The sequence below is a fragment of the Eucyclogobius newberryi genome, unplaced genomic scaffold (genome assembly GCF_026437365.1).
Source record: "Eucyclogobius newberryi isolate DKJ021-1_F unplaced genomic scaffold, fEucNew1.0.hap1 SCAF_13, whole genome shotgun sequence".
In the NCBI taxonomy this organism is placed as follows: Eukaryota; Metazoa; Chordata; class Actinopteri; order Gobiiformes; family Gobiidae; genus Eucyclogobius; species Eucyclogobius newberryi.
The window spans coordinates 23,203,565-23,231,482 of record NW_027315757.1 but is presented as its reverse complement, the minus strand read 5'-3'; the positions used below and the strand labels follow the sequence as shown (position 1 = coordinate 23,231,482).

The following is a 27,918-nucleotide window of genomic DNA, read 5'->3' as shown; positions in this document are numbered from 1 at the left end:
AAATTATCTTGTTTACTCAAATAAGATATCCAAATACTCTAATTTTGCAATATTGGCAAACACAATAATCCGTATCACAAAAAACTATACATAAATATCGCAATGTCATCAAGATCCTCCATCAGACAGATTTTTTAAAATGAAAATGTTTTTTTGAAGATAAACGGAACACAACTTGACAGCTCACTAGATCAACACCAGCATTTTTATTTTTAAAGCATGTAGAAAAAGAAAACCGATGACAAAAAGCTCAAAATGATTGTGTGTGTTGGCGTAGAAAGGGGTGTTTTTACACAATTAAAAAAGAGGGATTGAAGGAGGAATAAGACGGTCAGAGTCTTAACGTCCTTTAGCTGTATAAGGCCACCTCAACCCACATCATGTCTGAAATATAAAATACATTTCCAAAAAGATGCATATTCAAAACATTTCAGTGATATTAACTTTTTTTTTGTTGAAAATTTCACATCACGTTCTGCACAAAAAAAACAAACCAAAAAAAAGACACATTTGTACACGTATAGTCATTCACCTGAGCCTGTTGGCACCAGAGTTAATTGGACCTTCGTCGATATATTACAAAGGACAAGGACTGGACTTAGTTGTACCTTGGCGAACTGCGCTTTGACAAACACGTAACACTTTTAAAGCATTAGGATTCAAACGACAATCCGAAAAATGAAAACATGGACAGTATGTGAGCGTATGAGAAAAGAATAGATGCTGCTGGCTGAGTGAAGCGATGTGATATTACCGTAATAATAATACGTTTTGTCTGTTGTTTTTTTGTTTTCAAAGGCATAAGAATTTCTTAGGAGACGTGGTTAAAATATGGTTCCATTTCTATAAGGCTTTGCTTCAAAAAGTAGCAAATATGTATCTTTTCTCTACTGCACAGCATGCTCAAATTCACAGTAAAATCTCAAGTCACAAAAGTACGTTGTGTCATTCAAGTGTCTCGCGTCAAGTCTTTACGGTGCTCGTTTTGGAGAAGGATGTGGTTTTATTTATTTTTTTTAAAAAGGTGCGCTCTGTAACGTTTTGGTTGGAGGGCCTGCTTGTCACCAAGGAGACGTTATTACTCCACCTGCAACATTCCAAACAAACGCCATCTTCATCTCTGGATATCATTGTTTCAATGAGTTGTTTAGAATGCGAAAAGGTCGTGAATATTAGATTTATTTCTTCCTTTTTTACTGAAATTGCCTCAGATGAAACTTTTTGAGAACATTTTGAGGGAATGATTAACATTTTTTCATCAAAAACACTAAATTCACATGTTTCTCGTGTCATTGTGTTATCATTTTTGCTTTGTCTCATTCATAAAACCTTTTTTTTTTGCACTTCGGCATGTTTTGGAGTCAATGTATAGCCCAGATAACCATTAATCAAATACTAAACAAGTTGATAACGATTAATAAAATTTTAAAGTTGACGATCATCTTAATAATCGATCGGTTGCAATGAATCGATTATTTCAGCCCTGAAAGCAACAACAAGCGTGTGGCAGATCCTTCAACAGAACCGTTACACAGCGCAGCGTTAAATGGCTTTCAACAGAAGAACACGTTTTAATGGCTAAGTTTGTCTGAAGTTTTTTTTTGTTTACAGTTTGAATACTAGTATGATGCCCATTTTCCTTACAAAAGTATTGCAACGCTTCGCCCAGTAGAGGGAGCCCTGCCATCGAACAACAAGACATTACCTTTGCCATCTACAGTACTGAGAAAAAATAGGTCCGTGGTGTGTTCAGCAAACATGGCAAGAAATATAAAGGCATTTTAAAATAGAAAAAGGAAAAAATAAATGTGTCGGATATGTTTTGAGTCCCCGTTATTAAACCATGCTTTAGATACACAACGGGGACGGTCACTGATACTGTCCAACACTGAAGTAATTATGAGTTAACCCAGTTTCTCCTTCAAGCGTGACGTATGCATGTAACAAAATAGGTTCCTTGTGACGACGGGGATCTTGTGAGTCGTGTGCAATAGGTACATTATGGGAATGTTTAAGTTACAAACAACAGTTTCTATGTACAGACAGGATACAAAACACAATCTTTTAAACGTTTCCGATAACAAAAGCAGAGACTGGATTCATTTATGCCGGGACATAAATCAAGTCCAAAACATTGAACAAATAAAACAATTCACAATTTACAGTCATGAGATAAGGCAGTTAAGAACCAGCCACACCAACATGCAAAGATTTGACCAAATTCAAGACTCAACAATTACTGGTGAAATAAAAATGAAAGTGGCGTGATCAGCAGGAAAATAAAGTAAGAGGTGAGTTGTTGCAATTTATTGTGCATTTTACAGTACAGCTGTGTACCCTGTTTGTTCCTTGTCGTAAACTGAAGTCGTCAAACAAGGAAAGCGATGTTTTGATTTGATCTGTCGGGATTATATGTATCTTTAGTAATAGCAGCGAGATTAGCCATTTCAAAATGTGGGATTAAAATGTGGGTTCATTTCCAAATATCATTCAGGGACGATTTAAAAAAACTATATATACATTTCCAGATGTAAAACCCATTTGTTTTTTTACCTAAACTATACATATTCTTTATGTATTATGTTAAATACAGCCAACAGTAAACCAGTAATTACTGTTGAGACACTTTTTAAGCATCATCATTTACACAAAGCATTGGACGTTTTTTCTCCAAACTTTGAAACTGCCATACACAAATTGACAATTACATTTTTTTATGACGTTTTCTTTTCAAACAATGCATCTACTATTAAGTAGGGCTGCAAAATGTATGTCGCAAGTCGTGTTGACGCAACTCGCGAAGGCTGCAATTATTTGCATTTTATATGATAGAATGTCCTCGTAAATGTCTGTCTTTTTACAGTAAAATCTTGTAGTCAAAACCTCCACAAACATGCTCTGTGTGCTTGTTTATCAGCTCAGATTCCTGTCTTCTCTGAAATGTTAATGTTCACGGATTTGTTTGTGCTCTTCGAATAGAATCCCACTTTTCAAACACTGATCGCGAATCTAAAATCCCAAGTACGCTCCAAATGTGCACGGCCCTTCTAAGCGTCCCTCTCGGATATGCGCTGCCCCTATCGCTTTCAGTTTGTCTCCAGTGCGAGCATCCGGACAACGGGGACAAGCAACGCCCGAGGGAACGTCACAACGGATGAAACTCACTTTCAGATTAACGTTCAATGCTCAATACTGTACCATTTACTGCTGTTACTGTAATATTATTCAGCCGCTAACTGCATATAATCCCTTTGTCACGATAGCATATACAGTAGTTTACCAATTACCAAACCTGTGTTGAGTTCATGTCCTCTTTCCGAGACACACGTGCCTGAGCAGAAGTTTGTATTTTAAACTGAACGGTGCAAAATTATTCTCCAAAAAACGTCAAAATCAAAGCAGTTAAAATCTAAATTACACTCCCCTTACAAGAGAAGACTTTTGGTCACAAATTGAGAGTCAAAATAAAATAACTACAAAGTACACTCATGCGTTTTTTTGCTTGATTATGTTTGACCTGTTTGTTTGTTCTCGTCGGATCGAATGGCATTTAAAAAGAGCGCGTGGGTTATTTCGGAGAGCGCACCACCGCGTGAGGCGAGCGTCGGGGTGGGGGGGACGACGATGGGAGGTAAGGCCTGGGGGGTCGCGGGGCGGGGGAGGGCATCTCTTTCACGGCGACTTTGTTATGGTGTCTGAATCCTTGTTGGCCCAGCGCTCTTTGTACTGTTTGCGTCCGAAGCCCTCGTCGTAGTTCCCTTTGCTTTTGAACAGCTGCTGGTAATGGGCCTTGCAGTAGAATTCACCCTGCAGAGCGGTGTAGTTCCCGAGGCTTTGGGGGAGAAGGAACAGTGTTAGTATTAGAACGCAATGTACAATTTCATCAAAGGGTTACACGTTTTTTGTGTGACCGACAGCAAAATAGATGAAATAAGAGAAAAGAAAATGCTAAATATCAGTATTTCTGTAGTCACAAGGGACAAACTGGCCACTCAGGTAAGAGATTTGTCCAGTAAAACATTATTTCAGAAGAATAATGGACACAAATTGCACTTTTTGCATACTTGTAAATGAAATATCTTTACATTTGTTTTGGACCTGCCTAGACACAGCCTTTTTTGGAAGGATTTTGTTGCATGCTCTTCGCTAAGAAAACAGGGCGAGAGAAGCGTTTATTTGTTTTGCAGCTTGTTCTAGTTACTTGCTGAGCTTCCACTGTTCCACTGTGTTCACTAAAGGATGTCAAGATTATTAGAGTACTCGATAATCGAGAGTATTCAGGTCAAAATATAATCACCAAGAACCAAAGAGTAATAATTGTCACAATTTAAGAAGCAAACTTAAGTCTTTTTTACTTCCATTTATAATAAAAAAACAGACTTAAACGTAAATAACTTTTTTTCATCTGGCTGTTTCTGGTCGTATTTCAATTTTAACTCTGCCTTTCAGAAAGTATAATTTCATAAATCCGGTCACAAACTTGAGAAACAGCAACGCATCAGACCACGTGAATCAAACAAAATGAAAGATTTCACTGTTGTTTGGTCACAATAATCGGGAATGATCTTTAAATCGTGATGTTTTTTCTCTCGATAATCATTACAGTACAATTTGATATTGTGACATGCCCAAATCACTACTGCTCAAGCGGTCAGCAATGTGTGCAATGTGTATCTGTATGAACGAACGTAGAGCACTAATGAGTCTTTAGATGACCCATTAAGGGCTTGAACGTTCATGCTAAATATGACTCAAGTGCAGTTTATTTCAGTGTTGTTTGCTCTTCCCTTCAGGCAGATATGACGCAGTGACTGGCCAGATTTCTGTCCGAGAAGCTGAAGACGCTACATGGATGAATGGCCAAACATACTCGCTCCTAAAACCTTTGTCCAATTCAATTATCTTTTTTGCTAATGTACACTTAGTAACCACTAACGCAGCCACAGCCCATCAGTGTTGCAGATTTGTGAGACAATGTGTCTTGCCCAAGGTCCTTTGTGTGTCTCGCAGTTGCAGTGTTTGAGCTGCTCACACACTCACCTCAGTTTGGTGTTGCAGTGCTTGCAGCAGAAACATTTGGAATGGAAGATCTGGTTGTTGGCCACCAGTCTCTCCATCGGGTAGACCGTCTTGTCACATGACGCGCACACTTCCTTCGGAGTCTTGAAGCTAAAAGACTGAGAGTGAAACAATATTGGCGTTAGCAGGCATCGATCGCGGCGTTCGCACCTTTGAGGAAACGGCTCATCGGTGATTCATAATTATAGAGGGAAATATATGTATTCATTTTAAATCTACCAGGTTCATAGTAGCGCTGCATGAGTAAGAATTTGGATTTTCAAAGCAGGATTCAGTTCACGGTGGACAATTTAACATTTGACAGAGGGTTGAAATATGAACCTTTAGACTATTGAAGAAGAATAATCTCATGCAGTTTCAGAACATTTCTAGATCCACAACAGTACGTTTTTTTCAAAGATCACATGGAATAAAAGATTGACATCTGCGACCATTCAAACGCAGATTTTGCTCAAATTGCAACAGTGCTGACTAGTTCAAAAAAGAAAAAAACATGAAACTCTTAATCTTTGGCTTAGGCACATGAAAATTGGGACAGTGATAGAGCTACCTTTGACCTCTGACCTTTGAGAAGTAAAACGCACCTGGCAGCATCGCTCTATGATAAACAGGAAGTCAGCCATGTCGAATCAAAATCGTACTTGTCCTAGGTTTTTTGTCCGATTGAGCTCAAAACAACACTTTTTGCATCTAAAGACATTGAAATTTAATAAATATTCAAAAAATATTGATATTCCTTATGGTCTCCGCGTAACACGCCCTCAAAAAAGGCTAAATTTCCTGTTTTTTCAAGGACAAGTCACGCCTATTGGAATTGATCTAAGGAGCTCATATTTCACTCACTAATGCGTTTTATGGTCTGATTGGAAATAATTAATACCCATGTAACAGATTTACTCTATAGCGCCCCCTACCCATTGTGTGAAAAACTCAACATTGTCTGATTTGTTTGAAACTCATGGTTTATATTCTCCTCGAGACGCCATGAAAAAAAGCGCATTGCCGATATTGTGTATTTTCACAATATCTGCAATGTGCAATGAATGCCTTCACTTCCCTCTTCCTCTTTTGTTTAGATGAAACATTTCCTCTCGTGCCGTGGTCTTAGCATTAGCGTTAGCATCAACATTAGCGGCGGGTCTCTGTTGCTAGGTGTCGGAGGTACAGGGAGGAGGGGGTCTAAAGAATAAAGTCAAAGAATAAAGTCTAAAGAAAAAAGTCTAAAGAATAAAGTCAAAGAATAAAGTCTAAAGAATAAAGTCTTTTAAGAATAAAGTCTAAAGAATACGGGAGATGGCGGAGGAGAGTGGATCGGTGGTCGAAGACGTTCTGGACGGCGTGGAGGAGCAGCCTTTTCTGGCTGCACGTGCCCGGAAACGTAAAAAGTCCCTTAGCTCGTCCGAGGGTTCTGGGAATGAGCAGCAGGATGAGGCTGAAGCTATTGATATCCGGAGTGAGAGCAGAGACTGTAAGGTGATCATAAAGCTTGCACAGGATAATGCATCCTTTAAGGAGTGGAATTCAGTGGCATTGTCAAAGAGCCTAACTGTAGCTGTGGGAGTGATCAAGAGTGCGAGTGTCCTTAGAGATGGCTCGCTGCTGGTCGTGTGCAAGGACGCGGCTCAGCAACGGAAGGCGATTGGAACTAAACGTCTGGGTGGAAAGGACATTCTTGTGTCTGATGCTGAAAGAAACACGGTCAGAGGAGTTATCGTAGGTGTCCCTACGGCGACGTCTGTGGATGAAGTTAAGGAGAATTTGACTGGAGCTACGGTGGTGGACGCTAGGCGGTTGAAGGTGACCCGGTCTGGGGTAAGATGTGACAGCTTGTCGGTAATGGTAACACTTGAAGGGAGGTGCCTGCCTAGTAAGGTGTTCATTGGGTTCATGTGCCATGACGTTAGGCCATATGTTCCACCGCCCCTGCGTTGCTTTAAGTGCCAGCGCTTTGGGCATATTGCAGCGGTCTGTAGAGGGAAGCAAAGATGTGGTAAATGTGCAGGAGATCACGAGTATGGGAAGTGTGACGTGGGAGCAAAACTGAAGTGCTGTAACTGTGGGGAAGAACATAGCTCTGCCTACGGGGGATGCAGGTTTAGCAAAAGAGCTGCTGAGGTGCAGAAAATAAAGGTCTCTCAAGGTATATCCTATGCAGATGCAGTCAAGAAAGTTTCAAGTAACGAGTTTAGAGTAACTACAGAGAGAGGAGCCAGCGCTGCTCCCAGCCAGGGCGAAATGAGAAAGGCCAGCGTGGCTCCCAAGAAGTGTGAAGGTTTCAAGAGTGGAGGTCCCAAGTGTGCAGGTTCCAGAATTAATGAGAATACCCTGGTTGTGGATAGAGAGGATTTTGTGCTCTTTATGGTGGATGTTGTAAACTGTGCTGCTCAGACTCAAAGCAGAACTGAAAGGATCAGGATCATTGCTAAAGCTGCAGGGAGATTCCTTGGAACAAAGGAGCTCGATTGGGCAGATATAGAAAACAGGCTAAAGGCGCTAAATGGGAGTCGGAGTGATGGGGGTCTGCTTTTGGGGAGTCAGAGTGATCAGAGTGACGAGATGGGGGTGGGGGTGGTCTCCTGTCCTCGTCCAGTCTCGTAGACGCACGGCTACCAAGCAGCGACATCAGTGGAAATATTAAGCCTAAAGAATAAAGCTGTACGGTGGAGGCACCGAGCGTCAAAGAGGGAGAGGAAGATGAAGAAGAGTCTCCCTGGAATAAAGCCGGTTGGTCTCTGAAACAACAACAACTATTCTAGTCACAAAGACATATCATGACCTCATGGGCTTTGTAACACCAAAGCAATGGAAGGAGTACTTTTACGGACTACGACAGTCTGAGGACTACGAAAAGTCTGAGGATTAAAGTCTGGCGGTAATGCAACAATTGGATGCCAACCGCCATAAAACAACAACAACAACTTTTAGGACTACGACAAAGTCTGGGGAATAAAGTCTGGCGGTAATGCGACACTCGGCTGTCGACTGCCATAAAACAATAACAACAGCAACAACAGTCTAAGGAATAAAGTCTGGCGGTAATGCAACACTCGGATGCCAACCGCCATAAAACAACAACAACAACAACAACAACTATTCTAGTCACAAAGACATATCATGACCTCATGGGCTTTGTAACACCAAAGCAATGGAAGGAGTACTTTTACGGACTACGACAGTCTGAGGACTACGAAAAGTCTGAGGAATAAAGTCTGGCGGTAATGCAACAATTGGATGCCAACCGCCATAAAACAACAACAACAACAACAACAAAATACGGTCACGCGGGAAGGCGGTCGCGCGGGTGGCGAGAGCCATCATCGCCGCTACCGCGGCTTTAATTATTATTATTATTATCATTATTATTGTTATTATTACATATGTGATTTTTTTCTATTTTCCGTATGCCAGTTATGGTGTTGGTCCAGTCCTTAATCGTCGGTGCAGTTTGTTTCATCCATTTTTTTGTGATGGCCTTTTTCCAGGCCACCAGAAGTATGTTCCAAAGGTATCCATTTATTGCGAGGTTATATGGTTATATGGTTATATGCGAGGTTATATGGTTATATAACCATATATGGTTATTTATATAACCATTGCAAGAGTTTTGAGGCCCAGATATATAGTTCTGAAATTGAGTGGGATACTGATGTCCCAGAACACATGATAATGATGTGCGTCCTGGCTGCTACAATTTCCCCAACATTCAGCCCCTCCCTGTGAAAAAGGAGCACTTTGAGGTTTGCCAGTTCCTACAACTAAATCCAGTTTGTTTAAACCTACCTAAGCTCAGTGTCAGCAGCTTATCACTAATCAGTGCTCGTGTTACCTGGGAAACGTTTAACAAAGTGCCTTAACTTGTCTGCAGGTTAAGGCTCTGTCAACCCAGGTTCAGTTCAGTTCATTATTCAAATCATGAAGAGCACAGACACGGTTCCTTTAAAGAAGACATATTATGCTTTTTTGTCTGTTATATACTTAAAATCTATGACCATTATTTCATATTTTGGACATTTCAAATTATTACGGTGATCTAATACGGCGTGATAAAACAAACTGATCTGCTGACTCCCGGTGGAAAATTGCGGCGCTGAAAGGTCATCCAAACAAGCAGGATTCAGCTTTCCCAATCAACAGACGTAATATTTTCTTTTTAACTGTTCGCTGCTATGGCAACGGACCTCAATTCTCATAAGTCTGAAACCCATTCAAGAACAGAAATATAAATACTCGCTGACGTACAGAGCAGTGCATGAATGCATGAATGGCTTTAAATACAAATTTGAGTAGTTAAATGAGATGGGAAATCTGAAAAGTCGATTTTGCATAATACAAAACAAGAATTGAACAGCTGAATTAACCTTGGATCTCTGAACAGGTTTCTCTTCTGTGGCGCTTCTGGAGTCCTGCAAAACAAAGGTAAATAGTTTAACACATAAGCAAACACGCAACAACACAAATAGAAAAGGATCCTTGCCCTTCCTGTCCTCTTTTTTACCTTTCAGGCATTGCTAATCTGATCTACGCCTTCCCCCTCGTTACTGTTCACTCCATCTGTCCGGAGCACCCCAGGGAGCGGATCAGGTGCCTCATGACCCGACATGCGAGTCCAGCTTTGGGATTTTAGAGATCGCAACACAGTGTACCTACGCCAAGACCAGCCAGACTGCTGCCGAGTACAAACAGGGCTTATAGTACAGTACATGTTAAGATTAAATTGATTTAGCCATAAACGTGACGCAATATTTCCCAATTCCCAAAGATTTATATTCAGACTAGGATCATTTGGTGACTGTTATTTAAACAATCTTTTATTCAATACATATTCTAAGGTAATTTATAAGGGCTGGTCAAATCGGTCTATTAAACAAAAGTGAATTTGGAGGACACAGTATGTAAGAATTTAATTATAATGGCCATACCATTTTAGACAACAACAAATAAAGACTATCATACTATATTTGGGGTATGCGAAATTGACAACAAATTTATATCTCAGGTTTTTTGTAGTTTCCTGATAACGATAGTCGGTCGATATTATGTCAATCCAACAGAAGTGTGTGAAAAACATCTCTTTAAATGTATTAATAGAAGTTTAATTATCAAACAAATGTGAGATGTCAGTAAAATGTATCACAAAAGTGCAGGAACATCACCTTTTACACTTATTTGAAAGTTTACAACATATATATATATTTTTCATTATTGTTTTTTATCAGCTCTTTTTGTAGAATTTCTTTTTTAACAATTAACGAAATACTCGGGCTGCAAGATTAATCGCAATCGAATCAAAATCGTAGTCATAAGCGTGTATATAGTTATATTTATAATGGATACAATCTCAAAGGCTGCAATTTTTCAAGTACCATAATTTCTTTCACACAAACACAAACATCCTGCATTCAAATCTAGATCTGTACAAACATGTGAAATACGTGTGATTCCTGTATGAGTTTGTCAGTTCATATTTCAGTCTTTTCACCAATTCTCCAGAACACATTTAAACGTGAAATTTGAATAGAAAGAATCCTGTTCTTAATACATTAAATCGCAAATCGCAATTGCAAAATTTACAATATCGATCAACTTCATTGCCCACTTACCGGTACTTTATAAACCGTTTAAAGGTCCCATAACATGCAAAATCGACTTTTCAGAGCTTTTAACCTTCTTACATTGCTATTTGTGCTTCATATATGTACCCAGAGTGTTTTTTTGATTGATTCCCGCAGTGTTTAGCTATATTACAGACTATCTCCTTTCCGCGAATCCCCAAACTGACGGGCGGTGGGGCAAGACCGCGTCATAAGGGCAAGCACGCGTCATCATCCCCCCTCACCCTCACCCTCCCCCCTCTCCCTCCCGCCTGTCTCAAAGTAGTGTTGATCTGAAGTTCTATCGTTTCTCACTCACTGGCGCGGAGCGGCGCATCGCGGAGCAGACAGCTGTGGGGCTACGTCACGGGTGGGCGGGGCACACACACGTGCTCTGAGACTACGTCACGGGTTGGGCGGGGGAGCCAGATCGCTCTTCGCAAGGGTGGGGGCGAATATCAAACCAAGCCGTCTGCATTTCCGGGTTGGTGAGGGGGTCCAAGGTCTGGGTGATATTTCTTAACTATTATGTTAAGGGTGTTGCACAACCCTTATTATGATCAATTATACACTTAGGATAGACTACGAAACGTGAAAAAAAGCATGTTATGGCACCTTTAAAGTTCATTATTCTCTCGATAATCATAAAATTGCAAACGGCTCACGCATACATTTTGACATAATGATATCCTAGAAACATTTGTAAGAGGAAAGAAAACAAATGTCGTCAACACACATTGTTTCATCCTGTTTGAATCACTATCATCAAACTCAAATGACAGGTTCACTCTTCTCTTCTCTCGACGCAGATTTGACACACTGACATTTTGAAGAGAATCCGGTTTGCGTTATTACATTTAACAACCCCACAAGTGCTGGGGTCAAAGGATGGAATTAGACAGAAAATGACACTGAAGGAGTGCCGACACTTGGACACACATCACAACTAAACCGGGACTTAACAAGTACTAAACCTAAACTAAAGCAGGTCTAAAGCAGGTCTAAAGCAGGTCCAAAGCAGGTCTAAAGCAGGACTAAAGCAGGTCTAAAGCAGGTCTAAAGCAGGACTAAAGCAGGTCTAAAGCAAGTCTAAAGCAGGACTAGAGCAGGTCTAAAAAAAGGATTAGAGCAGGTCTAAGCAGGACTAAAGCAGGATTAAAGCAGGACTAAAGCAGGTCTAAAGCAGGTCTAAAGCAGGACTAAATTAAATAAATAATACATTTATTGAATAAATTTAAATTTTAACAACCGGTATTATGATATGGATTTAATTTGGATTACGATGTCATAATTTCTACTTCACTATTTTTTTTTTTTAAGGAAATGTCCTTCCCTTCAATAGTTTCCTCTTTTTAGATCATTATTTTAAATATTAGTAATTTCTTATTTCTAAAATTTTGTTTTACTTTCTTTGTCATTATTTGAAATGTATGTTACCCTATAATCATTATTTTTTAGACTATTTAGACTAAGTATTTCTATCTTATCATATCATACTAATATCACATTTTAAGCACCAAGGCAAAGTAATGCAGAACAAATACTTAAAAAATGAATTGTTTTTACACCATGCAACCCTATACTCCTTACAGTTTACATTATATATATTTTCACCACAACATATATAAGTCAGCGTTCTTATTTTGACATAAAACAACACGCCGTTTTGCAGCTGGAGGACATATTCAGACAGTAATGTTGAGTTTTGACTGCGTGTCTGGACTAACAGGTCGCACAGGCACAGATAATGAGCAGACACACATATTTGGAGGATGTGTACACAAGAACAGTTATTGCCGAGCGAGCAGTGCTGGAAAGAGACACACAGACACACACACACACACACACACACACACACACACACACACTGTAGGGACAAATCCTCGTCCTAAGGGTTTTGGAAAGCTGACAAATTACAATTTTTCTGACAGATATAACCATTGTGATTAGATTTGTAATGTGTTTATGCTTTAAATCAGCATTAACTACATTACAAAAGCAAGAAGAATCCCATGCATTTTAGAACATGTTTGTAGAGGTCTAATCATTTATATTTGAGGTAGAAGAGGGTGATACATCGTGAATACTGTTGTATATAGTTCATGGTAAAAAATGCAAGAAAAAGAGCTGATCAAATATTTTTAAAAAATAAGCTTAATACGTTTTTCTGCACGTTTGTGACTATTTTTACAAAGATTTCACATTTGTCTGATAATTAATACATTTGTTTTAACACATTTCTGTTGGAGATACGATCATCTCACTTCAAAAAAGATAAAAGATAAAGATGTCAATAACGCCCAGTCCTAATTTGGGGACAAGATATAGAAAAGATAATTTGCGAATTGCGATTGTGATTATCTTTTGTTTTTCTTTTTAAAAAATCCTTATTGTAATAGCATTCATTTAGACGTATAATATAAATAGTGATCGTAAAATGGTTGTTGTAGTCGTGGTTGTCAAAGAAGCAGCAGTAGTAGCACAACATGACAAAGCGGTTGCACTACAAATTATGTTTTCAAATTGAGATTCAGTTGATACAGAGCAGTTTTTAAGCACGGCCAGGAGCAGAATCAAATATGAATCCATTGTAAAGGTTTTAAGTTCAAGGTAAAACTACAGTACCGGTACACTTGGTTTTAACATCATATACCCCAAAAAACACGTCATTTCAAACTGCGATTGCGATTCGATTACGATACAATGTGCAGCCCTTTAACTAGTAACAGCTCTTCCAACCGTATACTTTTCCCATTGAATCTATCCATCACACTGCAGCGGTAGTAGGCCTAATGGCGTGTGCTAATGTGCTCATTTGTTTCAACTCTTTTAGTACTTGAGTAAAGTTGAAGCAGTTCTTTCGCCTCGGACTGAGAGCGATGTCTAAGTCCGGGGGGAATGTCCAGCAGACTAAAGCTCCGTTACGTAAGATTGCGTTTGGCTGGAGGTGCCGAGGTCGCGGGGTTAAGACCGGCCGTTTCAAACAGAGGAACGTCTCTTGACACGTGAGACTCGGGTCTGTTGCACTCTACCTTTCTAAATTCCTCACTTTGAAACACTTTGAACAAATCCTGCGTCACGAACAGAGCGGTGAGAAGCGGGTGATTATTCAGGTCACAATATAATCGTAACAACCCAAAAATAATATTCGGGACACTTTTAGAAGCAAAATGAAGTATTTTTATTTCAATCTATAGTCCAAAAATGTAAATAATTGTCAAATTTAAGTTTGATTTTTTCTTTCAGAAAGTTTAATTTTGTAAAGTCGGTCACAAATTTGAGGAATAGTAAGAAAAATAATTGATTTTTCTGTTCCCTATTTCTGTGGTTTCTCACGTTTTTCTTGTGAGGTTATTAAAAACGATTCAAAGAAATGTTAAATGGTGCGGTACATGCATTGTTCATGTAAATGAGTACAAAATGTCTTTTTCCACTTGACAGTGTTTTGTAAGAGCAGCATTTTGACGTTACTACATTTGAGAGGTTACAAAAGAGCAACAGATTTGTGCAAGAAAGACCCGGCACTATTATTTGATAAAGTATTGAAGGTAAAGGTAGTGTAAAGATAGTGTATGGAGGATGTTTTCGCTCAATATTATTAGCTTTTGGGAAGACTTTTAACAACAAATCTCACCGGTTAGCTCTGTTAAACACTATTAAAGAGTGGACACAGATGTTTTTCCATCCATAATCCTGACTTTCTGACATAAAAGCACATAAATACAAACAAATCAGAACCTCAGAAACTTGAGCACCCAAGGACCATGAATATGATTTAACATTTAGTTGTCGTGTCATTTTGTCAAGTTACATTTAATTGATTGATACTTTTTTGAGGAGCTTTTTAAACGTGCGATTGTACTTGTAATTGAATATAATGTTATTGTAATTAGTCACGTTTATAAAAATCATGTTAGTTTCTGAGTATTGTACGAGTCCCAATCGTCCCAATACGTTTGCCTTTCTATGCACTGCATCGACGTGATCAGCCAGAGCCCAGAAAATAAGTGGATTGTGGTTTAAACAAATCAATTCAACATCAAACGGTGACCTAAAATGCAACGAAAATTGTATTAAATGCAACTGGTACCTTGCGTAGTATTTGTGATTTTTTTGGGGGCAGTAGTACTTGTAATTGAGTATATTTTAAGGCCATGTAACTGTTATTTAACTTGAGTACACGTTTTCAGTACATCCAACACTGGCTCTATATTAAGGAGGTCAAGATCCTTAGGTTAATCAATAACTGTCATTAATTAGCTCATAGTATAAGCGTAAGAACTAAAAAATGTATTAAAAAAAGAGACTTGTGGGCAGCAGCAATGAGTGTCGTAATTTCCATTTAATTTATTCTCAAAATAAATGTCAAGTTCTTTCAGAAAGCTTCATTTCATAAAGCTAGACTTAAATGAAAATAAGGATTTCATTGTTGTTTGGTCAAAGTGCAAACAAGCGTGAATAATCGTAAAATTCTCATGTCTCTTCTCACAATAATCGTAACACTTTGTAACATTCTACAACAGTGGCGTCTTTACGCTACAATAAAGAAATGTATCGCTACTTTATCTGGCAACTTTCAACACATTCAATCAGGAGGAATACCCGGACTGAGGAGAATCTGGGGCGTTGTCTCATAATCGTTTACTTTAGATGCAATCTGAAGGCTACATGCCCAGTAGCTGTTGTGTCTGCTCTTTTGTACTGCTAACCCGGAGTCCAGGCTGCAGTAAATTACACTTTTCTAGACACTTTGCTGAGTGCTTCACATGTATAAGACATGACAAACCACTTCCTGTACGACACAGCTAAAGCGCAGACTAAAAACGCAGGCGGTTTGCCCCCAAAACGACAAACTCAACTGCATTTTTTCAACACGTCTGTCTGTAATTTGCCACTAAAGCGTAGTAGAATTGTGTGACTGCAAACATTCTCTCATATCCAAGTCCATTTTTATATTTTAAATTGTATATTGTTTCATGTAAAATGCTCCTTATCAATACCATGTTCCTACTTTTTCATATGACTGGGTTTACTGTTACATTGCCTTTTAATATTTACCTTTTTTTTTGGTTTGTAGAAATAGGATATGAAAGGAACCAGAAATGAACACGCAAATAAACACTTCATATTTGAACGACAGAATGACAGAAGTGGCATGTGGTACTCTGATAAGCGTGCGCCGCCTCGTCCTTTTTTTGCCTTATATGTACACGGAGTCCGTCTGCCACCAAACTGCCTGAACGTGACAGGAAGTTGCTTCGACACGCGCGGCTTCCTCTGTCTCCAGTGTCCCGGTGGCGCAGCGGAGGCCTGACATGTGTCTTAATTAGAGCTGCTAACGAGTACGGTTGTGTCGGTCAGTGGTTTTAAATGGAAATGAGAAGGCAGGTTCAAGCTAAAGGCAAATCAGTGGCTTCTTTGGGGTGTGTTTAGGCAAAAATGTGCAGCGGGCGTCAGTGTTCATCAAAAAAGTAGACACGGGACTAAATACTTTATCGTATCTGTCTGTTTTAATGGTTTATCAGATGAAAGTATTGTTATCAGTATTGCATCTGTAAATCATCATAATGACAGAAAGTATTGATAGTGAAATACGTATTAAAGTATTAAATTTTAGGTTTTCCGCACAGTTTCAACACCTTTTAATGCAAAACTCATTGGTATCGGATCAATTTAGCGATACTTGCCATTACTATACTATTAGAGTACCGGTATTTGGTTTTGTGGTAAACTGGAAAAAAGGGATATACAACTATATTGGACATTTTACATTTTTGATTGTGTATTTTGAAAATGTAACATTGTATCATGTGTTTTATGGTGGACGGCCTAGCTCTGAGTAAGAATATATCTTTATCCAGGAATATTTGAGCATTTAAAACATTTGTAATTGAATTAATCCACAATAGATAGGTTTAATGCCATACTGTGGTACGTTCCAAGCACAGCATCTCTACTAAAAGAGGTTACCTAGTGCATCTTTAAAAATAACATAAGTTCTTCTATATCTGAAATCAATCATAAACTTATTATTTATGGTCACAATAATAATTAAAGCCGCAAGCGGCAATGATCGGCCCTCGCCACGCCGACACACCGCAAGAGGAGGGGGCGCTAACGCGCCCCAATGGTCCTTTTATTACGCCTACTGCTGAATCTGTGATGCTGTCACATCTTCTCCCCTTTGTTTTACCATCAAAAAGCAATTTTATTTTGAATTCTTGGCAAAATGTGCGGCTTTGCCGCACAGAGACCGTGACTTTTTGAATAAAAATGTGGATACCTTTTGATGGTCCACCCCTGAAGATGAGTCTCACCAAATTTCACGTTGATAGTGCTAACGCCCTGGGAGGAGTTCGTGAAAGTCTAAAGTGTAAACATGTTCTGGCGATTTCCCCATTGGAATAACATGGGAGGTTTTGGGCTACGGCAAAGCCATAACAATTATGACATGGGTTTCATTGACTTTTTTGATGGGGATGCTAAAATTGAGTTGTATGTCAAATTTCATATAATTTCGCAAAACTAAACATTTAACCTCCATATAAAATCTGTAGGGGGCGCTGTGGCGCCAAATTAATTTATTTCACTTCAAGTAGGTTTAGGGCAAAGAGTTTAACAACTGATTCTAATTTGACGCAATTCGGACTTTATCTGTGCAAACGGCAGAAATGTTAAATTTGAGAGATTTCTGAAATTCTAGCTACAGTTTGCGGCTTCGCCGCACAGAGACCGTGACAGGTATCAATGTAATTTGGATAACTTTTGATGTCCCACTCCTCAGTAGCATTTTCACCAAATTTCAGCTATTTAGGGCCAACGCCCTGGGAGGAGTTCGTAAAAGTACGACGTTTGGAAAAACTCCTGAGTCATGTTTAGCCCTTTTTGAAGCAATATGGCCGACATTTGGTTGGGCGGACGGCGTTGCCGTAATAATATTTTTTACTTCTCTTGTCACCATCTACCTCTGCGCCAAATTTCATGATTCTACGATCAGATTTTTTTTGGGTCATTTCCTATCTCTCAATGCATTTTTGGTACATTTGGGGGCGCTGACGCACCAATTTTTTTAATTTTAGAAAAGGGAAATAGCCAGAATGTAGAGAGGCACGATTTTTAGAGGTGTGCAAATTTTTGTGACTTTTCGTCAATGTTCACTGGGTGAAAAATAAGGGGGTTGGTCCCGAGAAGAAGAAGAAATATAGCCGCAAGCGGCAATGATCGGCCCTCGCCACGCCGCCGCCACGCCGCAAGAGGAGGGGGCGCTAACGCGCCCCAATTGTCCTTTTATTACGCTAAACATAACTAAACATTTAACCTCCATATAAAATCTGTAGGGGGCGCTGTGGCGCCAAATGAATTTATTTCACTTCAAGTAGGTTTAGGGCAAAGAGTTTAACAACTGATTCTAATTTGACGCAATTCGGACTTTATCTGCGCAAACGGCCGAAATTTTAAATATGGGAGATTTCTGAAATTGCATGAGTGGAGGAGTGCGTTAGTGAGTGTTTGGAAGTGGGCGAGCGCTTCGCGCTCGATTTCGTGCGCACTACGTGCGCACTTTCGCAGCCGTGCTTTGCACGGCCTTACGAGATTAATAGGCCTCTCGCCAGCTTGTGGCGCTCGGGCCTAATAATATTCCGATGCGAAAACAATGTTTCCCATTTTTCAAATATCATAAACTATACATTTTCGGCGAGCGCTTTCCTACCTCATGGTGTGGGTTCCTGGTCACTGACGGGTACTTTCGTTAATTTTGAGTGGGCTCCGCCCACTTTGTGTTTTTGGCCCTCTATACAGTAATAATGTTCAATTTTTGCATTACATGCTTATATGCACGGAACATGCAAGAGATGGGGAACGTATTCGTGAGCTACTTAGCGCAAATGAGTGCTTTATAACGACCGCTTCGCGGTCGTCATCCCAATTTAAAGTGCTCGTTTAGTGCACACTTTTGCACGGGCTTCGCCCGTTTACAACGGTAATGTTCCATTTTCCTACTACTAATTAGTATGCACGGGGCGTGCGTGAGTGAAGGAGTGCGTTAGTGAGTGTTTGGAAGTGGGCGAGCGCACTTTCGCAGCCGTGCTTCGCACGGCCTTACGAGATTAATAGGCCTCTCGCCAGCTTGTGGCACTCGGGCCAAATAATAATCATAAAGACTAAAAAAATCATTATCATGACATTTGTAGAAGGTAAATTAAGATTTTTTAAATTCAGGTTGTAGAAAAGTGATTTTTTTCTTAACTTAGATTAGTCTATTTTATTTTAATTATAAGAAATGTGGCGATTTTAGAAGCCAAATGAAGCCTATTGTATATTAGTCGTATATTGAAGAGTAGTAGGTATGTATGTGTTAAGAAAGCAAGAAGGAAATAAAATGTGGGTTTAATTGGGGTTTTGGTCGTGAAGTTGATCATCACGTTTACTTTCACTATAATCGTTACAGTAACATTTGAAATCGTGACGTCCCTATCATAAACCAAAACTGAAGAGCCATGTATCACCAAGTAACTATTTAGAGTTGTTTTTTTGTGATTCCATTCTTGTTTAATCAGCGCAGAAGCCTCTCGCGGTGACAGATGGATCGTTGTCTTTAAATCACTCGACTCGCACTGTTTGATTTGAAGTCGTCTTGGTCTGTGGCGGTGAGGAAGACACTGACTGAAGTATTTTAGCAGAATTTGTAGCAACCCGACGTCAAAGGACTGTTGTATGTGCTGTAACTACGATCACAACTGCAATTTCCTTTTAAAATCAACCCTCAGTTCGCCAGTAGAGGTGGGAGATGTATTGAAAAATGGATAATGTTGCAATAATTGTTGTTTTGGAGATATCTAAATTGAAATATCGGGTTGATCATCAAATGGTTAAAAAATAAAATAAAAAAGGCTGCAATGTGTACTGTTCAATCATAAACATATAGCAAACAAACCATGTTATCTTTAAAAATGTGAGTATAATGTGATATTTCTGCCCTTTTCGGTGTTCATTTACAGTCTCATGATGTTTTATGCAAAATTAAACTCTAAAAAAGACATTTACAGGGACGTTTTGGCACATTTCTGATAAACTGCCATAATATAAACAGATCTATTAGCATTAAAGACTGAAATATGAACTGCTAAACTGCTTTCATTCTGTTACGAACTTCAGGAAGGACCAAGACGCGTGTAAAACTTTAAACGCTGTCAAATGCTAAGATTATAGATGATTTGCTTAACCATGTCGTGACCAATGTAATTGAGGAAGTGAGGAAACTGGACTATTGACCAGTAACGAGGCAAGTTTATCAGCCGCTCACTACTTTCGAATTGCGTTCAGATTAAACACACCATGCAGCTCACTGTGTTAATCTGTGTGGACAATTTTAATGTAATTGCGAAGTGAATGCTCTCTTTAATGCACAAAACAGGCTGCTGAGTAATCGCCGAGCCGTTTGATACCCGCAGGAACATGGTGTCTTGCCCAACAAAGCTCACTTTCACACAGGCAGTGGTGAAACGCTCTTTTCTTACAACAGGGCTTCGATTCATGGCAGGGTTCCCACACTCGCACTCGGAGCCCTCTCTGGTCGGAGGTTTCATTTCAGACGCCGCACACGACTGAGAGAGTGCAGGGCTCAGATTTCCGGCGCAGACCTGACTATGCTCTTCTCCTTTTTTCCCCCATGTGCAATTGTCATCCCAAGCAACATGTCAGCAATTTAAATCTAGTTGTATTTGAGGCAGAAACTTATTATTTAGCTTAATCAATTCAGCTGAAAATTATTATTATTCACGATTGCTGAAACCATGACCAAACAACAGCAAAATCGTTAATTTTTTTTTTATTTCCATTGTCAAACACAACATCAGCTTAATGCCACTGTCTTTTTTAGAGTCTGTCTTGTTCGAATAACAAATACATTATCAAAAAAAAGTCGACTTGTCAGGATTAATCGACGCAGCCCTACTTCCAGACACAGTGCCTTGCTTATCTCTGAGTAGGATCAAAAGAGGCATGTTTGAATACTTGCTACACTGATTTAAAATGTAATACCAAATAATAGTATTATCCATCAATAGAGAATAATTATAACTTTCACATAGAAGTTATGCAAATTCATGTCATCCGGCAGGAAATTCTCCCAAGCACAATTGTTTTTATCATACATCTCATCTCTCTTACAGGTTGCCATTGTCCCACTGTGTTTATATGCCCTAAAGGTGCTTATTAAATATCACTTCGTTGTATTAAAGCACCACAAGACAAACACGCCCAAAAAAACGTGCACAGCCTCCACACTGAAAGAGCCTTGAAAGGCAAAGCAGGTAGCGCTCAATGTCAACAAATGCCTTGCGTGTTAATACAAACGTCTCCCACTCATGCTAATATTTATTTTTAGAAGTGCGATCATTGTTAAGTAATTCTTGACGGCTAAGTGCAAAAAACTGTAAAAATCCAATGCCAGTCGTCCTCAAAACATGCTCAAAGACATGCTCCTCTCTCCTGTCGAGTCCTGCCATGCTGTTTTGGACATAGTTGATAATGTTTTATGGACTAACGCTGCAGGTAATGGCACCGTTCCTGCAGCAAAAACAGCTACTCCGGGGAAAGGTACTGTACATATATAACCTCCCTATGACAGAAATCACACATCGTTAACTTTCCACACCAAGGCGAGTTATGCAAGAAGACGCCGTAGGGAAAACACACAGATCTAGACGCGCAAAAAAACATTGGGACTTGTTCAGTCCAAATTATTACATAGTTTCATCCAATAATGTTCTTTTTTGACAGCTATTTTTTTTACGAACCCTATCCCTTTTTTACTCAATCACATAAAAGTTATTTAGCTTCGCTTCATCAATAAACAATTTAGGTTAAGCACAGATGTATGCCTATTTCAAGCATTTTCTACTGTAGTATCACAAGTGACCACTGGAAAAAATTACCAAAATGTGGGCAACATGTATGTTTTAAAGGGCTATGAATGTATATTGTAAGGTTGTTGTTGTTGTTGTTTTTCTCAGTGTCCTGATAACAATTGTCAGACAATATTAGGTAAATTCAACAGAAATGTGTCTTTATACATTCAAATCGAGTCACAATAGTGTTCTGAACGTTAATTATCAGACAAATGTGGGGAGAAAGCACAGCTATATAACTTTATACCATACGTGTCCATTTGCACTGTTGTTTTTTAAATTATGTGTGTATATATTCAGCCAAAGTATTGAGTACACGTTATTTTTTATATGATTTAGTTAATTTTTTTTTTTTATTATTTAGTTAATATTGTGCTCTTATATTTGTTGTTTCAAGTTGCACCTTATCGTCAAAGAATGTTCCTAGTTTGTGAATATTGTTTTTATTCACTGACAATGGCGATAAACCTTTTTCTGATTCTGATTATTTGACCGTTTACAACATTATTTTTTCAATACTCAACATTCAAATTTGGCATTGTGTCAAAACAACATTCACAGTATTATCTAAATTTCGATACATTGCCCACCTCTTGAGGAATGCTGCAGCAGCTGGTTTGTTTATGCCTGTTCTCCAAAATTGACAGAAGCAAGAGCAAGTGAAGGCCTAAGTAGGAATGCACTCTAAAAAAAATGAAGTAAGCACCAGGAGCTTTGGGCACTCAAAGGGGGGAAAAACACAACAAAACAGTGATATGACAGTTGATAGCTATCAGAACGCTTCACAATCACATACTACCTGCATGGAATTCACAAAAACATGCCCCGTCGTGCTGCCAAAAGAACCATGTCTGCTGTTTATGGCGAGAACTGGGGAGTCAAGCAGCATTTAAAGGGCCTGTACCCGATGTTTGTCATGTGTTATTAAAGTAAAAAAAAAAAAGCAAATATATCGTAAAGGCATCTACTTTGCTTCAAAATGAGACTGCCGCGTTTTCTCTGCATCTAAATGTAAAGCGTTTTATTCTCAGAGAAGCAGGAAGTGTGCCATTAGCATGCTAATGTTCGTTAGCTTTACCAGAACGGCAAAACTCGCTCTGGTCTGTGTGAAAGTTGTGAAAAGCGCTTATAGACTCATTGCGGCGAATATTTAGGATGCTCAGGGGGAATTAGGTAAGTCACATTTTAAGACAGTATAGTACCTTTAAGTTACATATTAGGGATGATCAGATATGTGTTTTTTTCTTGTACCGATATCTGATATTTGGATTGCTGCTGTAGCCGAGAACCGATATTTGCCAATACCAATATTTTGATATCTAATATTTGATATTTAAAATCCATAGCAAGCCACACAAATCTTTGAAAGTTGATGTAAAGTTCACAAATTAACTCTCCACTTATGAATAAATAATAAAGAAAACAAGAATAGAATGTATTCATCCAAAATGTGTCAGTTGTTTTTCCGAAATCAGCTAACCCGATACTGATATTATTGAAAAACTGTCAATATTTAATGTGGAAAAAAATGTTAAAACGTGAAGTTGAGGTTTATTAAGATAAGATAAGATAAGATAAGATAAGATAAGATAATCCTTTAATATCCACACAAGGGGAAATTTTATTGTTACAACGCAGTAGAACAGGAGGAAAGGACAGATTATAGTAAGTTTCAAAGCACACTCTTAATAGAACTCTTATGAACAAAACAAAAAACTTATTATGAAACAAAGTTAGTTTATTCCTGACTTTCGTATGAGCAGAACACTTCAGAATGACATACATTGATAAATAACAGCCAATGGAGAGAAAGTCGTAAAATTTAATTGAAAATGAACAATTACTGAATAAAACACTATAATTTCAACAAAGTGGGCTGTATTAATATACGTGACGGCAGATTACAATCACTTATACAACAACTATACTTATTTATGGTAGGATATGTTAAAATGATAATGTAATGAGCTATGATTAAAGACTTACAGCTCTGATAATTAACAACATGTTTTCTCTCATATTCACTCAGGTGAGGGACGTTCAGTTGGTAAATAATTGCCCGTTTAACTGTCTGGGTTTTTGACAAGCGTGTCTTTTTTCTTTCTAAAGATTAAACTTCTCTCTCCAAATATGGGCACATCTGCTTTCCTTGACTCAGCTGACTGCTTTCTGCATTCCGAGACAATATCAGTCAAGAGTTGTTCAGTCAGATGAAACATGTTTTAATATCTTCAACATTAACGGTGGTAGACTTAACAGAAATGGAGAGACTTTAGAACGTAATGTTGGTATTTGTGGGGCTGTTTTGCCTTTTCTTTAAAATACAAAACATGACTTGTTTCACCGATAAAAAGGTTAAATTAGATTCAATAAACCAATTATGCTTAAAAGCAAAACGTATAAGTCAGGACTCAGCGTAATTTAATAGTTTCTAGAGGACGTCTGTACTTCCAGGAGACAAACTAAAATCCCCTGTTGTTGTCATTTCAACGGCTAAATACAAGTTATTTCTATACAACTCACACACAACTAATCAACTTGAATCTTCCTCGAATGTATTTATCTTAATACAAGCGTAATAATGCTACTTAATTAGCAGTTTTCAGATATGCTTTTATAAGTATATGATTATAATACAAAAAGTTGTTGTTGTTGTTGTTTTATGGCGGACAGCATCCAAGTGTTGCATTACCGCCCGACTTTATTCTTCAGACTTTGTCGTATTCTTTAGAAGTTCTTCTTCCATTGCTTTGGTGTTTCAAAAAGTAGCCCTTTAGTGTTGATGTGAGGGTTCCAAATTAAGATTCAAAGAACATATGACATAACAATATCACAACAAGCTATTGTTGTTCAAAGTAAAACAGCTTTTAGTTGTTGTTGTTGTTGTTTTATGGCGGTTGACATCCGAGTGTTGCATTACCGCCAGACTTTATTCCTTAGACTTTGTCGTAGTCCTAAAAGTTCTTCTTCCAGTGCCTTGACTTCCAGTGCTTTGTCCTCAGACTCTGTCGTTCTCTACCCGATTTTTACAGTCTTAAACATGTAAAAAAACAGTCTAAAGAATAAAGTATAAAGAATACAGAATACATTTTAAAGAATAAACAACTACAGTAGGTGGCGGTGTAATGTAACGCTTGGATACCAACCGCCATAAAACACCAAAAAAGAATAATAATATAAGAGCTGTGGCAAAACACACTTGTTTCACTTTATTACATGAAATAATTAAAAGATTCAGCTGTCACTAATGTTTTGGGTCGAGCGGTTGGGTGCGAGGGAATTATTTTATTCCTTTAAAGTAAATAAATGCTACAAAAAAAAGTACATAAATGCTACAAAAAAGATAAAAAATAAGGGCAAATAAGGGCATTAGGAGGTCTTTAATTTATTTTCAATCTATTAAATCTATATACCGGTATAATCAATAACAATAATAAATAATTTCAGCTCAGAGGCCAGACCTTGGCATCTGCGACCATATGTGACCCTCACACTGTTTTAATCCGGCCCCCCACAATTTTTTGTAAACAACTGTCACTCTTATTTCTATTTTTTAACCGCCACATATGAAACATGTGTCTGCGCCGTCATCCTCAATAAAGCCAACATGAAACGAGTGAAATAACAGATTAAACAGCCTACATTTTGCACCCTGCTGTAGGTGAACGCTGACAGATTAAAACGTGATCAAACTGTGGAACGCGGTTAATGGCAAGCACTAATAAACTGTCTATTATGTTGTGGCTTAGCAGTTGTATACGACGACCCATTTTTTATTTTTTACTATTGTGCACAACTGACAGCAGGCCACATCTCCCCTCCCCGAACATATGGCCCCCTCCAGACACCACTATTCAGTTTTTGTGCGGTTAATGGTAATTGTCAAACGCAGGAACATATGGTGAAACTGAGTAAACGTTAGGCTATGAGTGAAGCTGCACATCATTGTGTGCATCTGTCCGTCCTCTCACAGTCAATACAACCTTGAAAAGTGTCATTTGCAGTTATTTTAATACAAAGATAAGACAATATTGGTCAGTCTGGGCATGCTGGTACATGTTTTTAAAACTCTTTTACTTGCATTTCTAAAAGGGACAAACATACAGTACGTTATGTCACGTCTGAAATATAGAGCTGAGCAGTTTTGGTCATTTTTTTTGCAATGTTTCTTACCCGAGACAAAAGACAAGACGAGTTTTTGACATAATTCACGCTACAACAAATACATTGCGTGGTTCGGTTTCACAATTTTGTCCATTGTATTGTAGCACTACTTATTGGAAATAGAGAGGTGTAACTCAGCAGCGTTAACCTTTTTTTTTCAAGACAAATGGGAAAAGGCAAATAAATCATTAAAGATAATTTTCTACCTGTGTTCTACAATTTTATCTCGCAAGATCTTGTCCCATCCACAATTCAATTAACCTTGCAGCTCTAGTTTAAACAAAGATCAGGTTTACTATATAGAGAAATAACCATAATTTTAAGGAAACGCGTAAAACGATAGTGGGCCAAGAGTTACAAAGATAGAAACAGGCATAAACTGCAAAAACTCCACCTAAAGAACTCTGCGCACCCAAACCGGCCACTACAGCGCAAGTCTAGAGCAATAAAGTTCACATTTTGTACACGGCTATGACGCACGTGAGGCAGCGGCGTCCATCTGTACTGTCAGTGTCAACTTTGGCGGGTATCAGAGTGACAAGGCGACACACAGGAAATGAAATCGTGCGCATCTTCTTACTTAAGCCTCCCTTGCAGACTCGACTTACACGACTGTGGTGGACAGTGTGGGATTTCCCATGCCACAGTGTATAAACTCTCTGACATGTGTGAACGTCGGTGAGAGAAAATGAGACGGATTGAAGGAGTTGAGTGCATGTTTTCCTGACCTGTGGGTAAATACAAAAGATGTTCCCACTTCGAACAGCTGGTGGCTTTCTAAACAAAGGGGACATTACAGGCCATTGACTGTACATCCCTGGTTTTATGGCAGGGCTGCAATTAAAGAAGAGTTTAGGAGTCGACTGAGCAATTATATTACAATTAGTTGACTTGTCAAATGATTTCTATTGGACATTTTAGATAGAGAATACTTTCGAATAAAATGTATGATTGATACAAATTTGAAATTGTTTGATTCTTTTTGGACATTTTGCTGTAATAATGCCACGTCTTTGTTATTAAAGCGCTTTCGGCATGTGCTTTAGAGTCTTTATGATCCAGTTAACGATCGCAAGGACAAAATATGACCAAACATCTACATTAAAACTAATCTGTGGTTAATACCGTGTTTTTTTCCAGGCTATTTTGGTTTCTCTCCATTGTTGTTCGGGATGCTGCATCTGGCTTTGTTTACAAGTGGAGGTTTGTGGCTTTATTAATAACGAGACTAAGCAGATTGTAATGCCAATGACAGCAAACATATCTAATCTGACCACAATAACCACAGCTTTTAGTTCAACACCAGCAAATATAAATTACGTTTCCAATTTCCGTCGCTCAATCATATAGACAAGGCAAGCAATCAGAGTGTGAAAAATAAAACGTATAGCCTTGTCTAATGTTGATTTACCGAGTATATTCCTTGTGGAACCTGCTTCACAACAGGATCTTTCATGTAAACAGCCAGAAGGATGAAGCCTCAGCCAATTAGCCTTCTGCAATACCTCAGAAAAACACACCAAAACAATACACTATACATTGACTATGGACACAATTCAAGAATAACACCGCCGCGATGAGACGTCAAAAGAACAATACGTGCCGCAATAAACGTGTAATAATGACGAGAATCATCCTCATCGACCCTCGTTACATATGCTCGGTGCTTTCGAGGTATTAAAAGCAAGAAAGGCGATGGCAGCAGCTCTAAAACGCGCCCTTTTAATCGCGTTTTTAAAAACCCGTTGATTTGTCACAGCGTGTTTGAAGAAGAAGCTTTTACCACAAAGACACAAAGACAACAAACGCACGGTTCCTCGCTCATCACCACCGGAGATGTGCCTGTATGTTCATCTTTTTTCTCTTTTTTTTTTTTTTTTTTACAAAAGAAATGGGGATGGTCGGTCTGCAGCAGCGCGGAGGCAGAGGCGAGGGGCTGCCGCCGAGGTGAGGCTACAAAGGCGAGCCGAAAAGCGACACTCACCATCGGGGAAGCTTTCTGGCCGTGACACGCCGGTGGTGGACGCGGTGTGGGATCGTCGTGTGGCTGGAGCGGGATATTCACGCTGTCTCATTCAGTTTTGCAGAGGGCTTTGTGCGGGTGGTGCTGCTGCTGCTGCTGCCGGCGGGTGCCTGGTCCTCCTCCTGTGTAGACTCGCTTCTCCTTTTTCTTT

At 38.9% G+C, this 27,918-nt stretch overlaps 1 protein-coding gene across 1 annotated transcript; it reads right to left on the bottom strand.

Moving 5' to 3' along the window:
• Positions 1-187: 187 nt before the first annotated feature.
• On the bottom strand, positions 188-27,918 carry limd2 (LIM domain containing 2). Its single transcript, XM_072442972.1, has 4 exons — positions 27,729-27,918; positions 9,438-9,482; positions 5,041-5,177; positions 188-3,832 (listed from the first exon to the last, which is right to left on the bottom strand). The coding sequence occupies exons 1-4, from the start codon at positions 27,729-27,731 to the stop codon at positions 3,673-3,675; spliced, it is 345 nt and encodes a 114-aa protein (XP_072299073.1). The 5' UTR covers positions 27,732-27,918; the 3' UTR covers positions 188-3,672.